Here is a 14,623-nt window from a genome sequence, read left to right on the forward strand (position 1 = left end):
GTCGCGGGCCTGCTGGAGCCTATCGCAGCTGTCTAATATAATATTCATATTTTCTATTATTCCAGACTCCTTGCTGAACGTCATACTTTACTCCATACGCATTCACAGCAACAGCTCCTCCTACTGATCATGCTGCAATTTACTCCGAGCTCAAGTCTTACTTTTACCTGACAGACAAAATAAAGGGGTACATTACCCCCATTGCTTTGACCAATCAGAGCTGTGTTGGGTTTACGCTCATGCGCAATAATTCTTGAACTAAAAGTTGACATGGCAAGATCTGACAAGGAAGACACAAGTGTACCCGAGTTTAATCTGAAAAGACAGCTTCTTAATCGATAATCCCCATGGTGCATGTCGGATATCGGAGGACATTGTCGAATCATAATATTATTAGTGGCTGTTCCCTACACGAACATCAGGTAAGGTTGTTTAAATTACTTTAATAGAGGTCACTTAAGCAATGCAATCCAGGAAGCTAGCACGTAGCATGTGTGATCGTGTGTGTCAGTCTACCGTATTTTTTATCATTTATAATTTTTTAATCCTCCCACGGCACCAGAAGAAGAGATTAAAAATTTTGAAATCTAAAAGTAGAGCTGTTCAAACACAAATAAATTCTGATCAGATTTTTAGTTCTACAGACTGTAATTTGAATAGTTTGTAGTCACAGTTGTAATTTAGAGTTAGAGTATTCCCCCCCCATAATTGTTGATATGGCGATGGGTCATTTTTCTTTTTTTCCCCTTTTGCCAAGGTTAACTCGTGGATTTCCTTTTTGAATATAGCTAGAAATGCACTTGATCACCTCAGACTTGTATTGTTATACCATAGACGTTACTTGTTCGTTTGGGAGTTGTCACAGATGTGCACTTGTGATTGCAAAAGCTGCCTAATGCTGATAAAGTGGCTTATCTCGATTATGGCTTTCTCCGTTCAGATCATAAAAGCATTTTTATTTTTTTTACACTTGGTGTGAATTGATATTATCCTAATACACATCATACAATGGTACTTCCAAGTCTGCAATGTTTGTTCCATGACTCTGATCGAGCAGTAACTTTCCAAATTATTTAGCTATCACAAATCTGGGACTTTCAAGGTCAAAACTGTCACCAACCATAAAACCTTTATCAAGTGTACAGGCAATGCTTTCACCCTTACAGCTTCTTGTTATATTTGATGCATTATGACAGAAAAAAACCCCCAACTTGTTTATTCACCGTTAGATTTTATGACCTTACTTTAAGTAACAGATTATCAAGACATGACTCAAAGTTTGGAAGAATGCTGCTCACATAAGAAATGAAAGGCATTAGTGCTGACACTTAAAACATTATGTTCCAGACTGGAATTTAGTCTGTGACATATTGGTTATTTTGATGATTCCTCAAATTAGTTCTGCAAATCTCAGCAAACTGATTGATGTGCACAATATTAATTGCAGTTGAAGTGAAACCTTGACTGAATGGAGAAGTGACTTCAAGGCATTTGCCTCATGACGATGAGTCATGTGACTGCCCAGTCCGTGTTGTTGCAAACTGAAGTGTTTCAAGGTTCTGCCCTTTGCCTGGAATGATGGCATTTCATCCTTGGATTGTTGACTTGAAAGAAAATGTTGTGTACAGTAGAGTTTAAAAAAAGAAAAGTTTGTGCACAGTGGAGTTTAAAAAAAAATGTAGGGGGAAGGTTTCATTTCAAGTAGAAGGGAAACTTTTGACTTATTAGTTCACCTTTGGCCAAAAATATGTTACATTGTACATTGTTCTCTGATGAATTTAATCATATTATAAACAATTTAAGAATATATTGTATCCCTCATTCTTCAACACACTCCAAAAACATGAAAATGTTAACATATTTCCAGAAAATGTTTAGCAAGACAAAAGAAAAAAAGCCTTCAGTAAAATATCCTGATTGTTTTGTGTAATTTTTGTTAGGAGGCTGAAAGTCATCCCTCAAGTTCTCAGGGAGCTATCGGCCTGCCCTGATGAAGGCCCAGCAGGATGGAGACCTCCTCCAAGGTAACCGATTACAACAACAGAAACATGAGCAATCCGTGTACTCGCACACACACACACACACACACACCTCAAACACACACATCATAACATTAGAATGGCAAATATTTTTAAAGATTCAAAACTGCTTTTCATGTTGATACAAGACCTACAAAAGTAGTTGTACAGTAAGATTTGCCAGTCCACGTGGATTTTTTTTTTTTAGGTACAATTTCTTTAGTTCAAGTGAACTTTATTGCCATGTGAGTAATGTTCGGGCTAAAGTTCAGTTGGCTTTATTTGTGCACACATAGTGGAATGTTGATACAAATTTCTCCAATGCGCTGTCTTCCCAGGAATGTCAGAATGTTTTGACATTTAATGGCTGAGTCAGGTAATTTAGTGTCAGTGATCAGTCAAATCCACTTTGAACTTTGTTTGTTTTTTTGGTTTGTTATTTTTAGAGGATTCCCCTGACGACGGGGGCACTCAGACCAACCACTACAGCTCCATCTCACCTCCGGCCTCCCCCGCAGACTTAGATGAGCCTTTCTCCACATACTTTGAAGAGAAGGTGGCCATTCCTGAAAATGTCAATCAGGTACTAAAACAGAGTCATCGTGCTTAATTGTGCTTTTACTTTGCAGACTAATTAAAGCAGGATAGTCACCTCCTCCATTTATTTTGTTTTTCAGGTGTTCAGTTTTAGGAAACTCTGGGCTTTCACCGGACCCGGGTTCTTGATGAGCATCGCCTACTTAGATCCAGGCAACATTGAGTCCGACCTGCAATCTGGAGCCAAAGCTGGATTTAAGGTGAATATTCTTCATGGTGAATGGCTTGTAATGTAATTTTTACTTTGGGATTGATCTTGTCTGTCCTTTTCAGCTTCTATGGGTGCTTTTGTCAGCCACCATCATCGGGCTGTTGTTGCAGAGGTTGGCGGCACGTCTCGGCGTGGTCACGGGAATGCACTTGGCCGAAGTCTGCAACCGGCAATATTCCACCGTGAGCGTTCACTCTCCCTTTTTTTAAGTTTAGAATAATGGCAACGTGAAAATGCAAATGTTTTTTGTTTTCCTTTAGGTCCCACGAATTATACTGTGGGTCATGGTGGAGTTAGCGATTATTGGTTCCGACATGCAAGAAGTGATTGGCTGTGCAATAGCTCTCAATCTTCTCTCTGTGGGCAAGTAGGTATCTCATCTATCCAATCTTTACTTATGACAATGTGAAAGTGACATATTTTGTTACAGTAAGTCAAAGTCACCTTCTTTTTTTTTTTTTTTTTTTTTTTTTTTTTTCTCTTCCTAGGATACCTTTATGGGCTGGAGTACTCATTACCATCACAGATACATTTGTATTCCTTTTTTTGGACAAATACGGTACGTGATGATTTTTAAATCAGTAGTTTGTCCTCCGTGTTGATTGACAACATCTGATCCCTTTTGTAGGCCTGAGAAAACTTGAAGCTTTCTTCGGCTTTCTTATCACCGTAATGGCTATCAGTTTTGGTTATGAGGTAACACCCCCACGCACTATCTCAATTCAAAAGATTCCATCGACGACATTTGCTTTTCTCTTCGCAGTACGTGCTTGTAAAACCAGACCAGGGGGAGGTGCTGAAGGGCATGTTTGTGCCGTACTGTGAAGGATGTGGGCCCACGCAACTGGAGCAGGCTGTTGGCATCGTAGGGGCTGTCATCATGCCGCACAACATTTACCTTCACTCGGCTTTGGTCAAAGTGAGAATTGTTTTGTACTAAATATATTATATTATTGCCAACTCTACAGCCACCACTGTTTTTTAAGTTGGCTTTGAATCATGTGCTTGTGTCTGTGAAAGTACGTACTAAACTAATATTACGAACTCTCATTCATTTCCCCTACGCACCAGTCTCGTGATATTGACCGTCGAAATAAGAAGGAAGTAAAGGAAGCCAACAAGTATTACTTCATCGAGTCGACCATTGCACTCTTTGTTTCGTTTCTCATCAACGTCTTTGTCGTCGCCGTTTTTGCCCAGGCTTTCTACAATAAGACCAACTGGCAAGTGGTGGGTATACTTGACTGAAGGCTTATCAAGTCATTTCATTTCATTTGAATTAAAGTTTTTATTTTCTGCTCGCAGAACCAAGAGTGCAATGTAACCAATATCCCTCACCAAGGTCTCTTCCCTAACAACAATGAAACACTGGAAGTTGATATATATAAAGGGGTACGTCTGCTTGTCAATACTTCCTGTAACATGTTTAAAAAGGTCAAGGTAAACAGAATAATTAGGTGTTTGTAATGTAATTAGTAAATGGAGATTTTCTTTTGCAGGATTAGCTCACTGAGAATGAGTGAATTGTGAAAAATGCTTTTTTCCACATGTAATCTAATGCCATTTATTCAGGGAGTGGTTCTGGGCTGCTTCTTCGGTCCCGCCGCGCTTTACATCTGGGCCATCGGTATCCTTGCAGCAGGGCAGAGCTCCACCATGACAGGCACCTACTCTGGACAGTTTGTTATGGAGGTACGTTTCCGTGATTGTTGATAATGTTGAGCAAAGGAAAGACGAGAGCAATGTGCTTAGGTTTTTTTGTTTGTTTGTTTGTTTGTTTGTTTGTTTTTCTCCATCCCTCTCTTCGGTAAGGGTTTCCTAAACCTTCGTTGGTCTCGTTTCGCACGAGTGCTGCTGACGCGTTCCATCGCCATCACACCAACGCTGCTGGTCGCCATCTTTCAGGATGTACAGCATCTGACTGGGATGAACGACTTCCTTAATGTCTTACAAAGCATGCAGGTCTGACTCATTTTTGAAGACTTGCAAAACCTATTCTATTGACATAAGCTAGTTTTGTTACAGGATGTGCACAACCAATTCTACTTTTCGTCCTTCAGCTTCCGTTTGCCTTGATCCCAATTTTGACCTTCACCAGCCTGACATCCATCATGAACGACTTTGCCAATGGCTTGTAAGCATGACAGTTATAAGATGAACTCGTTCGTTAAAGTTACTCAACATGCAAGTATTAATGTTTGGCGGCAACACCTCTGAATTGATGTGTCCAAATTTTGCAATTGTCTCTTCTGGTTGTCATGTGACTTAGATGGTTATCACTGTCATGGTCTCTCATACTAGTTACTGGAAATTTAATGACATGTTGATGGCAAAGAACTTTCTAAGGAACAGAAGAAAAAAAATGGTAGCACTTATTAAAGGATGGCCTGGGATATTATTATTTGTCTATGTGTAGCATCGGTAATGAGAGTATGTTCTTGTTTCTTTCAGGTTTTGGAAGATCGGTGGTGGCATTGTCATTTTGTTGGTTTGTGCCATCAACATGTACTTTGTGGTGGTCTATGTGGCGACTCTGCACAGCATTTGGCTCTATGTCCTGGCCGCTCTACTCTCCGTCGCATATCTGTGCTTTGTAGGCTACTTGGTGAGTTGAAATACATTAATCAACATGAGGCTTGTGTATAGCGTTGTGCTCACTGTGTCACATTTTTCAGGAATGAGTAAGCAAGAAAAAAAATCTCTTCCACATTACGCTCAAAGACTTTATTTGACTGGCTGGTCTTTCCTGTCTTGTGTGCAGATATGGCACTGTTTGGTCGCCCTGGGCGTCTCCTGTCTGGACTTTGGCAGCAGGGTAAGCAATCAACCTGCTGTGTTCATAGAGGAACAGTCTGAGTGCGACTCCTAGAGATGAACTGTACAGTAACCAGCAGGCTTCCTCTTTCTTCTGAAGACTCTGTTGTCAACCGGGACTGTTGGAGTTCACGGCAAAGTGTTTTTCGCTGTCAGTCGTTCGTGTTCTTTTTGTGGTGAACCGGTTATCGGATTGTGCAAAGATAGCGTTTGGCTTTGCATGCTACAACGTTCATCCGATTTTGTATAAATCAGATTTTTTTTTCCTTCAAAAATTTAAAGGGTTGAACACAATCTGTTTCTAGACACTAACTTTCCAGATTGCTCTGTTTGCAATTGAATAGTGCATTATTTTTTTTTTTTACCTATGAGCTACAAAAGTTGGAGTCCGCATTTATACATCAATTATGAAAATGTAGCAGTCGTCGTACAGAATTACCTTGGAGCAAAGACCTCAAACTGTGGAAGCCGTATTTAGATTTCAATACACTTAAACGAACAAAGTCGCTTCAAAATATTCACACCTCTGACCGTCGCATCGTCATACCTAAAAGGTGTTTAATGATCTTTTTTGAGGCATCCCAGTCTACATCAGTATGCTCCATTATCAGCAGTTGAAGCACTGAATTTTTTCACTCACTTTCATTTGCCGCATTTGTTTGTTTCATATAGTAATAATCTTAAAAATTAAAATACCAAATGATATCCAGCTGAGTCGTGTTCTGATATTGTGAGACTGACTGTAACATGTCCAAAACACTGAATAGAGAAATTTTGCACAATTCTGCTAAGGCGATTCCATTTGATCACAATTTTGAGTCCAAGTATGAATCAGGTTAGACTGATCCCTTTTTTTGTGTGTCCTGCTACATCTGTGCTGATGATTGATCAGGAAAACACTGTTAAAAAGCTTGACTGTCTTTTTAGTGAAATAACTATCCTTGTGTAATTTCTGACTTGTTAGCGAAAGGGATCATATGCGAACGGAATTAGGTGATGTGAACTCGTCCAAGTATTCGAAGTACACATTTCATGTACTTAGTTTACTGCCACAAAATGGCACCTGATATCTTTATTTGTGCATCTGTGGTAGAAGTGTTTTTTTTTTTTCTTGATTTTTACTTTGTCTTTTTGGTATTATGATAAATGTTGTATTCACATTTTAATCCATCATATTAAAAGTCCGTTTCATTCCTAAAGTGTCATTTACGCTAAGGAGCACACCATTGTAATTCTTCTGTAACTCTTTTTGCTAAAAAAAAATATGGCTTTTGTGTTCATACACATTTGGTCTGTTGCAGAGAAACCATGAATGCAGTATTGTCTACATTTGTCTCATTTGTGTCCTCTTCTGACTGAGACCCATCATTTGTTTAAAATAAACGCCAAAGACTGCTTACATGGTGTCTTATGTCTCAATTCTAAAGAGTGCTACGACATAATCGGATTCGTTGTAATAGCACCACAATAGCTTATTAAAACACTCTCTGGATGCGAGACAGTGTAGCATGTGTAGTAATCGATCTCTTTCAGGATTTTCCAGGGTTAAATGAGGAAAGGTGAGCACCCTCAATGCATCACTAATTCAAATCAACAAAGTCATGTGATTAACCTCACTGTCATATTTTTTAAATTCATAAATCACCTCTTTGATTCTGTAGTCTCACAGATGCACAAATGGGCCCAAATAAGTACAGTTATTTCCCTACTTCTCGTTCTCCGTGTTTGTGCTGCATGTCGGATTTTACAATTCAATCCTACAAATTGATTGTTAACAATAGGGATAATCAGTTAGGGATCATTTTTAAATATATGATTGTCCAAATCTACCACACTGATGAAATGTGCATCTCTGCTTTTCCTCTCTCCTGCAGATGGGGCTTGCACGCCATACAGATATTTACTTAATGAATGACATGGATGTGGACGGTATGATCGAGCGATAGGAGAAGACAACGTGATGGAGGTCAAGAACACCAATGAGATTCCTGCTGCATGGCCAGTATCTTTACCTACAGTGCCTTCCACTTTAAAGTGCCCTGCTGATGTTGTTTATGTCTCTGCAACTTCTACCAAGACATGGGCCCACATTGCACTTTGTGTTTGATGAAAATGATGTGAATAAAATAAATATGCAGCAGAAGAACGTACCAAAAACACCATCTCATGTATCAATAATATATTTGCTAATTTATTTTTAAGGTTTGAGTTTTGCTTTGTGGGTGTTCGCATTAAGCCTTTTTTTGTTCAATATGCTGGAGTACTAAAGTGTCGGTGAACACCTTCAAAATATAACCTACTGGTTAGTATCAATGTTGTTAACACTAATCATTTTTGATCAACTCATATCTTCTCCCTCTATTGCCTCCACCTTTGTGCCTCACATCTCGCATCAGAGAAAAAAAAAAAAAGTCAGGTTTGACTATAGGACCAAATATTGTCATTTTTTAAAATGTATTTTTAAAATGTATCTCTGCCCCGCCCCCCTTTCTAACTAAATTTTGTACTGGGTAATGCATCTATTTATTGTATGGTCTATTACGCTCAGTGCATAAATGTTCTTGGAAGTGCAAAGAAAAATAATCACTGTTACAAAGTGCTTAACAACCAATTCACACTTAAAACAAATGCTATTGTGTCCATGTCTAACTGAATGATGGAAGAGTATATTTATGAACACGTATTACATGATAAACCAGCTGTAAAGACAAGAAACTGACATTGTTTATATATATATATATATATATATATATATATATATATATATATATATATATATATATATATATATATATATATGTGTGTATATATATATGTGTGTATATATATATGTGTGTATATATATATGTATGTATATATATATGTGTGTATATATATATGTATATGTATATATATATATATATATATATATATATATATATATATATATATATATATATGTATATATATATATATATATATATATATATATGTATATATATATATATATATATATATATATATAAACTCATACACAGTTCAGTTTTTGTTACCTTTAGACATAATTGGATACTGTGTGTAATTTAATAAACATTAAGTGAATTTGCGTTTTGTAAATTAGGTCTACTGTCTTTACTCTAGAAAAATATGAGTGCAGTCTTTAATTTTCCACATTACAAAAATGTCCATGTTCCACAAAGAAGTTCATTAAGACATTTGATTGGTTTCATTCAGATAATTTACTTTCAAGAATCAGCAATGTATAGCCTTTCAATTCCAGCCTTTTATAAAACAGCCCAGAGAGATACTTGAGTAATTTTAGTAACTGTTCCCAGTTGCCAGTCCCAAGACCGCATCAGTACATATTTGTGCGTGCCCGCAAGTTTGAGCGTCATCCCGGCCACAGGGTGTCGCTGTCTCCCATGTTGAGGTATGACGTGGCAGCTTGTACGTCATCACATTTCGCCGAACAAGATGAGCTATTAACTCTCCCAAATCACCATCCGCATCTGGTGAGTATCATCATGACTTTGTCCTGCCATGCCACTTTAAATATCTATTTCACTAGCGTTCGTGTAATTTGCTGCAGGTTTTCTCACTCTTGCTTAAAAGGAAGCCGGCTAATTTCTTCCATCATCGTGAGCTTTTCTGCCGATCAACCCTCTGTCGTCATTATTGTGTTAAATAGATGCAACATGAGGGAAGTGGCTCTCCTGCTTTCAACCTGTGTGCTCTTCTTCCTCCTACTGAGCACCTGCCAAACAGCCAGACAAGGTCAAGACATCCGATGTGGAGGTTGGTGCACGTTACATCTTTTATGATTGTGCAAATGGCAATTCATTTTTTTTTAATGAATGCTCCATTGTGCAAAAAACCAAATAGTAAATGGTCCTCGTATCACCCCTCAGCTTGCAGGGCTCTGGTGGACGAGATGGAGTGGGCCATCTCCCAAATTGACCCCAAGAAAATGATCCAGACAGGCTCATTTCGAATCAACCCAGATGGTAGTCAGTCTATCAGGGAGGTCGGTATGCTATCTAGTCATTTATCTTAGCAGGAGACAGTAAACTTTTGTGCTCAAGGACTGCATTCGATTTTTAAAATTGAAAGATGGCATGGTCATTTTTAGATATGGGGAAAAAAAGTCATAGATATAGAAACAAAATAAATTTAATTTGGGGGGGGGGGGGAAGAGAAAATACATAACTTTGAGATGATTGTGAATCGTCACCATAACTACTACACTGGTTGTAATCCACATCTGCTGGCAGGTTCCTCTGGCACGCTCTGAGGGAAACCTCCTGGAGCTTTTGGAGAGCATGTGTGAGAGGATGGAGGACTATGGTGAGCGCATAGACGATGCCACCACCAGGAAGTCTTACATTAGGGTCAAATCTCGTAACGGTGAGGCCATGGACCTCTCAGAGGCAACGCTGGATTCAAGAATCGCCGGCAGTTTAAAATTTGCAGTGAGTACAATGCACTGAAGATTTTTGTAATTGTGATTTATTAAAATTCATCGTGAGTCTTGAAAGTATTTATCTTGATGACTTGTGGCAGTGCGAAGCCATCGCAGAGCAGCATGAAGACGAAATCATCGAATTCTTCTCTCATGAGACAGAAAATGTCAAAGACAAACTCTGCAGCAAGCGAACAGGTGCATTTTTCATACACACAGTTTCATCAGCGTTTAATTTTCTCATTGCATTTTACTTCTATTCCCTGCCAGATCTTTGTGACCATGCTTTGAAAATCCCACACGATGAACTTTGACATCCTCACGCCATGGCGGCCGTCTCTCTTCAGCTGATAAAGGCCGACTCACGCCATGGCGGTAGCGACGGAGGCGAAATATCTAGTCATGTCTAAAAACTGCACAGATTTCAAATGTTACTTCAGTTATGGAGTATAAGGGGTTTGCAATGACTTTTTGTTTTTAGTACCATTTCATCACCCCTTATATCTCTACCTCACATCAGCATTACTATCTCTTTAATTCGATGAGCACATTATTTTGACTGTGAAACTGTTCAAACTTAGTTGCAGGATATTTCATAACGTAAAACCGCCTACTTTAGAATGCTTATAAAGAAATAGGAGAGGAAATATTATGACCCTTTAGATAAATTTGCTTGACTGTTGAATATGTTTCACAAGTGTTCACACCCACCAAATATTTTGCTGTCATTTTTCTACTATTTTCAATTGTATGAAGCCAATTTTTGTATAAATGTCAGATTTCTGCATCTGCTTTTCCTCCATTATTGATATGCAATATTTTATGAATGCACTCTTGTCTACACATTTTAAAAACACAGCTCAATTGCTTTACTTCACAAGCCCTGCCCAAATTATTACCTCAACATTTCATTGCTCCTAAATGCTAAATGTTTCATTGATAGGATTCCTTATTTGATAGTTTAATTCCAATCTGTTTCGATGACATGGATATCATTCTGAAATCAAATATAATTACAATCAGATAAGATGCAGAGATAGAGAATAACTCAAACACTTATAATAAAAGAGCAGAATAAAAAAATGATCAAATTAATTATTCACATTTATATTGACAATGTCAGGTGGTTATTACTGGAGCATAATATTTAGATGCCAAATATCCAGACATTGAATTTGGAGTATTTCATATTTTTTGCGTGTGTAACATGTCACAACATTTTATGTTTTATGATTCATTCCTTTTTGAATATGTAGGTTAAAGTCTAATAAAACCACATTGAGTAAATCGTTTAGTACAACAGTAAAGTCTGCATATTTACATGCTTTCCTCGTCTTTTGATGCCAACCCGTCGTCCACAATTTGGTCCTTCTCAATCTGGTCACATTGTCTTTCATCTCCATCCACTTCTCCCTCTTCCTCACCTGTCGTATTATTTTCAGCTTCAACCAGGCAGTCGTCATCTGCTATAATAACCGTGTCCCCGGAGTCATGGCTGCTGGCGCTACTGCAAGACAGCGTGTCGTCCTCACGCCATGGCTGTGGCAATGCACAGGTGCCCTTTAAAACCTCAGGTTCCTCAAAGACTTCCCCGTCCAAATTGACATCTGCATTCCCAGGATCCCAAAAGTCAAACATTTCTTCTTCTTCGTTCTCAGAGTCCGGAGCTGTATGTTTCCTGATGCGATTCACTGCGTCCCACAGTGAGTTGGGATATTCAAGCTCTGCACCCTCGGCGATACCAAGGGGGACGCTTTCATCTTCCTCAGGAGGAGGTGAATTTTCAGAAGGCAAAGAGTCCAGTGGAAGAAGACCAGAGATACAGTTAGGTTCTCCAACAGGACAATCATGGCAGGCTGATTCAGTTTCTTCTTTTGACGCTTGTGGTGGAGTGAGAGTTTGGGGTTCAACTTCATGGTTTGTTTCAGAAGGCAAGCTAGGAGATAATAGAAGGTCACTCAGACACTCACTTGTCTGTTCCTCAAGACCTGCCAAGTCCTTGTTGTCCTCAGGTGACTCCGCGTTAGGCTCTATCACTTTGACATCTATCGCTTGGAAGTCCAAAGATTTGATCTCCTCATCCTCACTTTGGAATGAGGGCACTTTTTGAAAATGCTCTTCTGAATCATCTGTCTTGTTCACTTCTTCAGTTTGACTGCAGACGAGTTGATGCTCAGCGTTGAGTTCTGCAGGATTGCCTTGGGATGTCCTGGAATTTGGGTCTAGAAGCTCCAGAGCTGTATCAATGGTATCTTCATTGGCTGGGTCACATGCTATTTGCTGTTGTGCCACCAATTCATCTGTACCATCATCGCTGAGCTCACCATACTGTGATGATTGTCCCTTTTCATCTTGGTCTTCCTTACTAACCTCAAAGTCAGGTATTGCAATGGAATTAGTTACATCAGAAGGCAGAGTTGAAGGGTCAATGAGGGGAACCAAAGTCGGCAAATTTTCCAGCGATACGGTTTCCGGTTGAAGTGTGCAATCGGCGATCAGATCGAGAGTTCCTGACTCGATATCTGGAGCTTCCTCAATCTCTGAGAAACACGGTAGCACCTGAACAGCTAAAGGTGGTGGCATAAAACTAGGATTGGACTCTTGGGCCTCAACTAAGAGAGGATTTGAAAAAGCAGGAAGTGGAGTGACAGATTGAATGACATCATTGCTGATGTGACTTTGCTCAGGATTGGTTGATTCTTGAGTGAACCCACCTGGAGGAACCTCCATTATGTCAAAGTGATCCACATTGTCTATTCCAGATTGGCCGTTAGTCCCATCTAGGTTGAACACATTAAAGACCTGCTTCTGAGTTCCTGAAAAGTTATCACAACCAACAGTAGGACTTATATCTTCATCATCGAATGTCGTTTCCTTATTTTGGTTCTGCGACTGCTCCTCCTTGGTGGTTTCTTTTGATAGCTTCCCTTTCATTTCATTTTTGTTTGCTTCATCTAATCCCTTGTCTGCGTCTTTCATGGACTTGTGAGGAAGTGAGTCTGCATGAAGGTGGATACCAAAGATCCTTTCAGCTTGCTCCTCCAAAGATTCTCCTGCAGCATTTTCACTCATAAGAGTCGTTTTTGCTGTATGGTCCACGTTCAGGCTGTTTATCGGCAATCGGTTTAATTCAATGTTTTGATCAGGAGGCAACTCTTGGCTAAGGAGACTGCAGGATTGGCTGGAAGAGGTGAGACTACTCGTTGTGGATCCCAAGAGGTGAACGTGTTCCTTCTTGGGAGACTCAATGAGTTCCATTTTGACAACAACGCATGTTGTGTCAATCACTAGAAGATCTTTTCCCTCGTCTGTTTCGGGGCCTTGTTTGATATCGAGTCTTCTTACTTCCATGCCAAGCGGACTCTTATTCTTTTTTGTGAAACTTGGCTCCCTCCACAAAGGATATTTGGCTGACTGAGTGGCTCGTTTCTCAAATGTCGACTCTGCATTATTTAAGTTATTTGTGCAACTGTCTGTCTTGTCCATCTTTTGGAGTTCTTCTTCTGGCAGTCCAGTTTTTGCGCAACTTGATGACATCTTTGTAGGTTTGAGTTGTCTGTCCCCAAAGGTCAATGCAGACGTCAGTGCCTTATTGTCCACTTCATCTGCCACCTCGGATGTTTGGATATTTTCACCAATGATAGATGAACATTTTTCAAGATCTGTATTCGGAGTGTTTGTTTGATCACTAACAGTCATTGATGGGTGTTCTGTTGGACCTGCTATCCGAGACACTAAACAAAAAATTGTCAACCCACCTGTCTTCTTGTTCAAACTGAATTTCCGTCCTTCGATCACTTTCGGGGATGATTCTTGGATTATCTTTGTCATAACTTCTTGTGAGATTCGTGGTAACGTCAAGTCCTTGTTTGGAATATGTGGATTGTGGACTGGATTCCTTTGGTAGAGTTTTTGGCTCCTGTCTGGTTTATCTTGTATCTTCTGCTGCCAATAGTGGGGCATAAGTGATGAACCTTTATAGGGAGGAGGTGCAACATAACCTGGGGGCTGACCAAACATTCTCCTTTGGATCTTTGCGTTGACGTCCATCACGTGGCTCATATCGGGGGCTTGAGCTGGACTATATGTTTGTTGCTTGACTGCTTCTTCCCACGGTTCTGGATCATCTCTGGTGCTAGCACATTGTCCAACTTGCTGCATTGCTGCCATACGAGAGTCTATCCCAGTTCGTCTGTTCTCCAAAAACCCGTGGGAGGCCCCCCTAAGCTCCGCCTCTATCCGCCGCCTCCTTGGAAGGGAATGACTGTAACGAGCAGCCCAGGCTTCCAGCTCTCGGTAGCTACTGCTGTCCCTCTTGGACGACTCCCTGTAACGAACAAGATTGGAGGGCTCCCACCTTCTTTGCCATCCTTCTCTCTCATGGTGTCCAGCTGATCCAAAGTCTCCCATGTTCTGCTGAGAATGATGACCCCAAATAAAAGGTTGCTGAGAAGAATTGGAAGCACACACCTGTGGCTCAGTCCAGGTGGTGCGATGCAGCAGCGTTCCTCCTGTTCTTGATCGAGGTAACGTCCAGTAGCTGGA

General features: G+C 39.9%; 3 protein-coding genes across 4 annotated transcripts; 2 read left to right on the forward strand and 1 right to left on the reverse strand.

Annotated features, from left to right (window-relative positions):
• Positions 1-258: 258 nt before the first annotated feature.
• On the forward strand, positions 259-8,381 carry LOC147049059 (natural resistance-associated macrophage protein 2-like). Its single transcript, XM_085925215.1, has 17 exons — positions 259-422; positions 1,941-2,024; positions 2,465-2,601; positions 2,696-2,815; positions 2,889-3,008; positions 3,087-3,193; positions 3,315-3,385; positions 3,455-3,522; positions 3,590-3,745; positions 3,898-4,056; positions 4,132-4,218; positions 4,399-4,518; positions 4,639-4,788; positions 4,887-4,960; positions 5,278-5,431; positions 5,588-5,641; positions 7,515-8,381. The coding sequence occupies exons 2-17, from the start codon at positions 1,991-1,993 to the stop codon at positions 7,584-7,586; spliced, it is 1,683 nt and encodes a 560-aa protein (XP_085781341.1). The 5' UTR covers positions 259-422; positions 1,941-1,990; the 3' UTR covers positions 7,587-8,381.
• Positions 8,382-9,014: 633 nt separating this feature from the next.
• On the forward strand, positions 9,015-10,977 carry cnpy2 (canopy FGF signaling regulator 2). 2 transcript variants are annotated; one of them, XM_085925218.1, is made up of 6 exons: positions 9,015-9,131; positions 9,308-9,414; positions 9,528-9,643; positions 9,891-10,088; positions 10,180-10,276; positions 10,349-10,977. In XM_085925218.1, the coding sequence occupies exons 2-6, from the start codon at positions 9,315-9,317 to the stop codon at positions 10,390-10,392; spliced, it is 555 nt and encodes a 184-aa protein (XP_085781344.1). In that variant the 5' UTR covers positions 9,015-9,131; positions 9,308-9,314; the 3' UTR covers positions 10,393-10,977. The 2 variants fall into 2 exon arrangements, with proteins under 2 accessions (XP_085781344.1, XP_085781343.1); XM_085925217.1 differs by lacking the exon at positions 9,015-9,131 and having other exon boundaries at positions 9,162-9,414; positions 10,349-10,975.
• LOC147049061 (uncharacterized) lies at positions 10,198-14,295 on the reverse strand. The gene has a single exon (XM_085925214.1). It carries the CDS (start codon positions 14,246-14,248, stop codon positions 11,396-11,398), a length of 2,853 nt encoding a protein of 950 aa, XP_085781340.1. The 5' UTR covers positions 14,249-14,295; the 3' UTR covers positions 10,198-11,395.
• Positions 14,296-14,623: the final 328 nt, after the last annotated feature.

This window comes from Syngnathus leptorhynchus, chromosome 11, assembly GCF_054491065.1.
Source record: "Syngnathus leptorhynchus isolate UIUO chromosome 11, UIUO_Slep, whole genome shotgun sequence".
Taxonomy (NCBI): domain Eukaryota; kingdom Metazoa; phylum Chordata; class Actinopteri; order Syngnathiformes; family Syngnathidae; genus Syngnathus; species Syngnathus leptorhynchus.

Bases quoted from the DNA above. Each gene is read 5' to 3' on its own strand.
- LOC147049059 (XM_085925215.1), top strand. From the start codon at position 1,991: ATGAAGGCCCAGCAGGATGGAGACCTCCTCCAAG. The intron at 2,602-2,695 runs GTACTAAAACAG...TTTGTTTTTCAG, and splicing joins TTCCTGAAAATGTCAATCAG to GTGTTCAGTTTTAGGAAACT. The intron at 3,523-3,589 runs GTAACACCCCCA...TTCTCTTCGCAG, and splicing joins CTATCAGTTTTGGTTATGAG to TACGTGCTTGTAAAACCAGA.
- cnpy2 (XM_085925218.1), top strand. From the start codon at position 9,315: ATGAGGGAAGTGGCTCTCCTGCTTTCAACCTGTGTGCTCTTCTTCCTC. The intron at 9,415-9,527 runs GTTGGTGCACGT...ATCACCCCTCAG, and splicing joins TCAAGACATCCGATGTGGAG to CTTGCAGGGCTCTGGTGGAC. The intron at 10,089-10,179 runs GTGAGTACAATG...GACTTGTGGCAG, and splicing joins CCGGCAGTTTAAAATTTGCA to TGCGAAGCCATCGCAGAGCA.
- LOC147049061 (XM_085925214.1), bottom strand. From the start codon at position 14,248: ATGGCAGCAATGCAGCAAGTTGGACAATGTGCTAGCACCAGAGATGAT.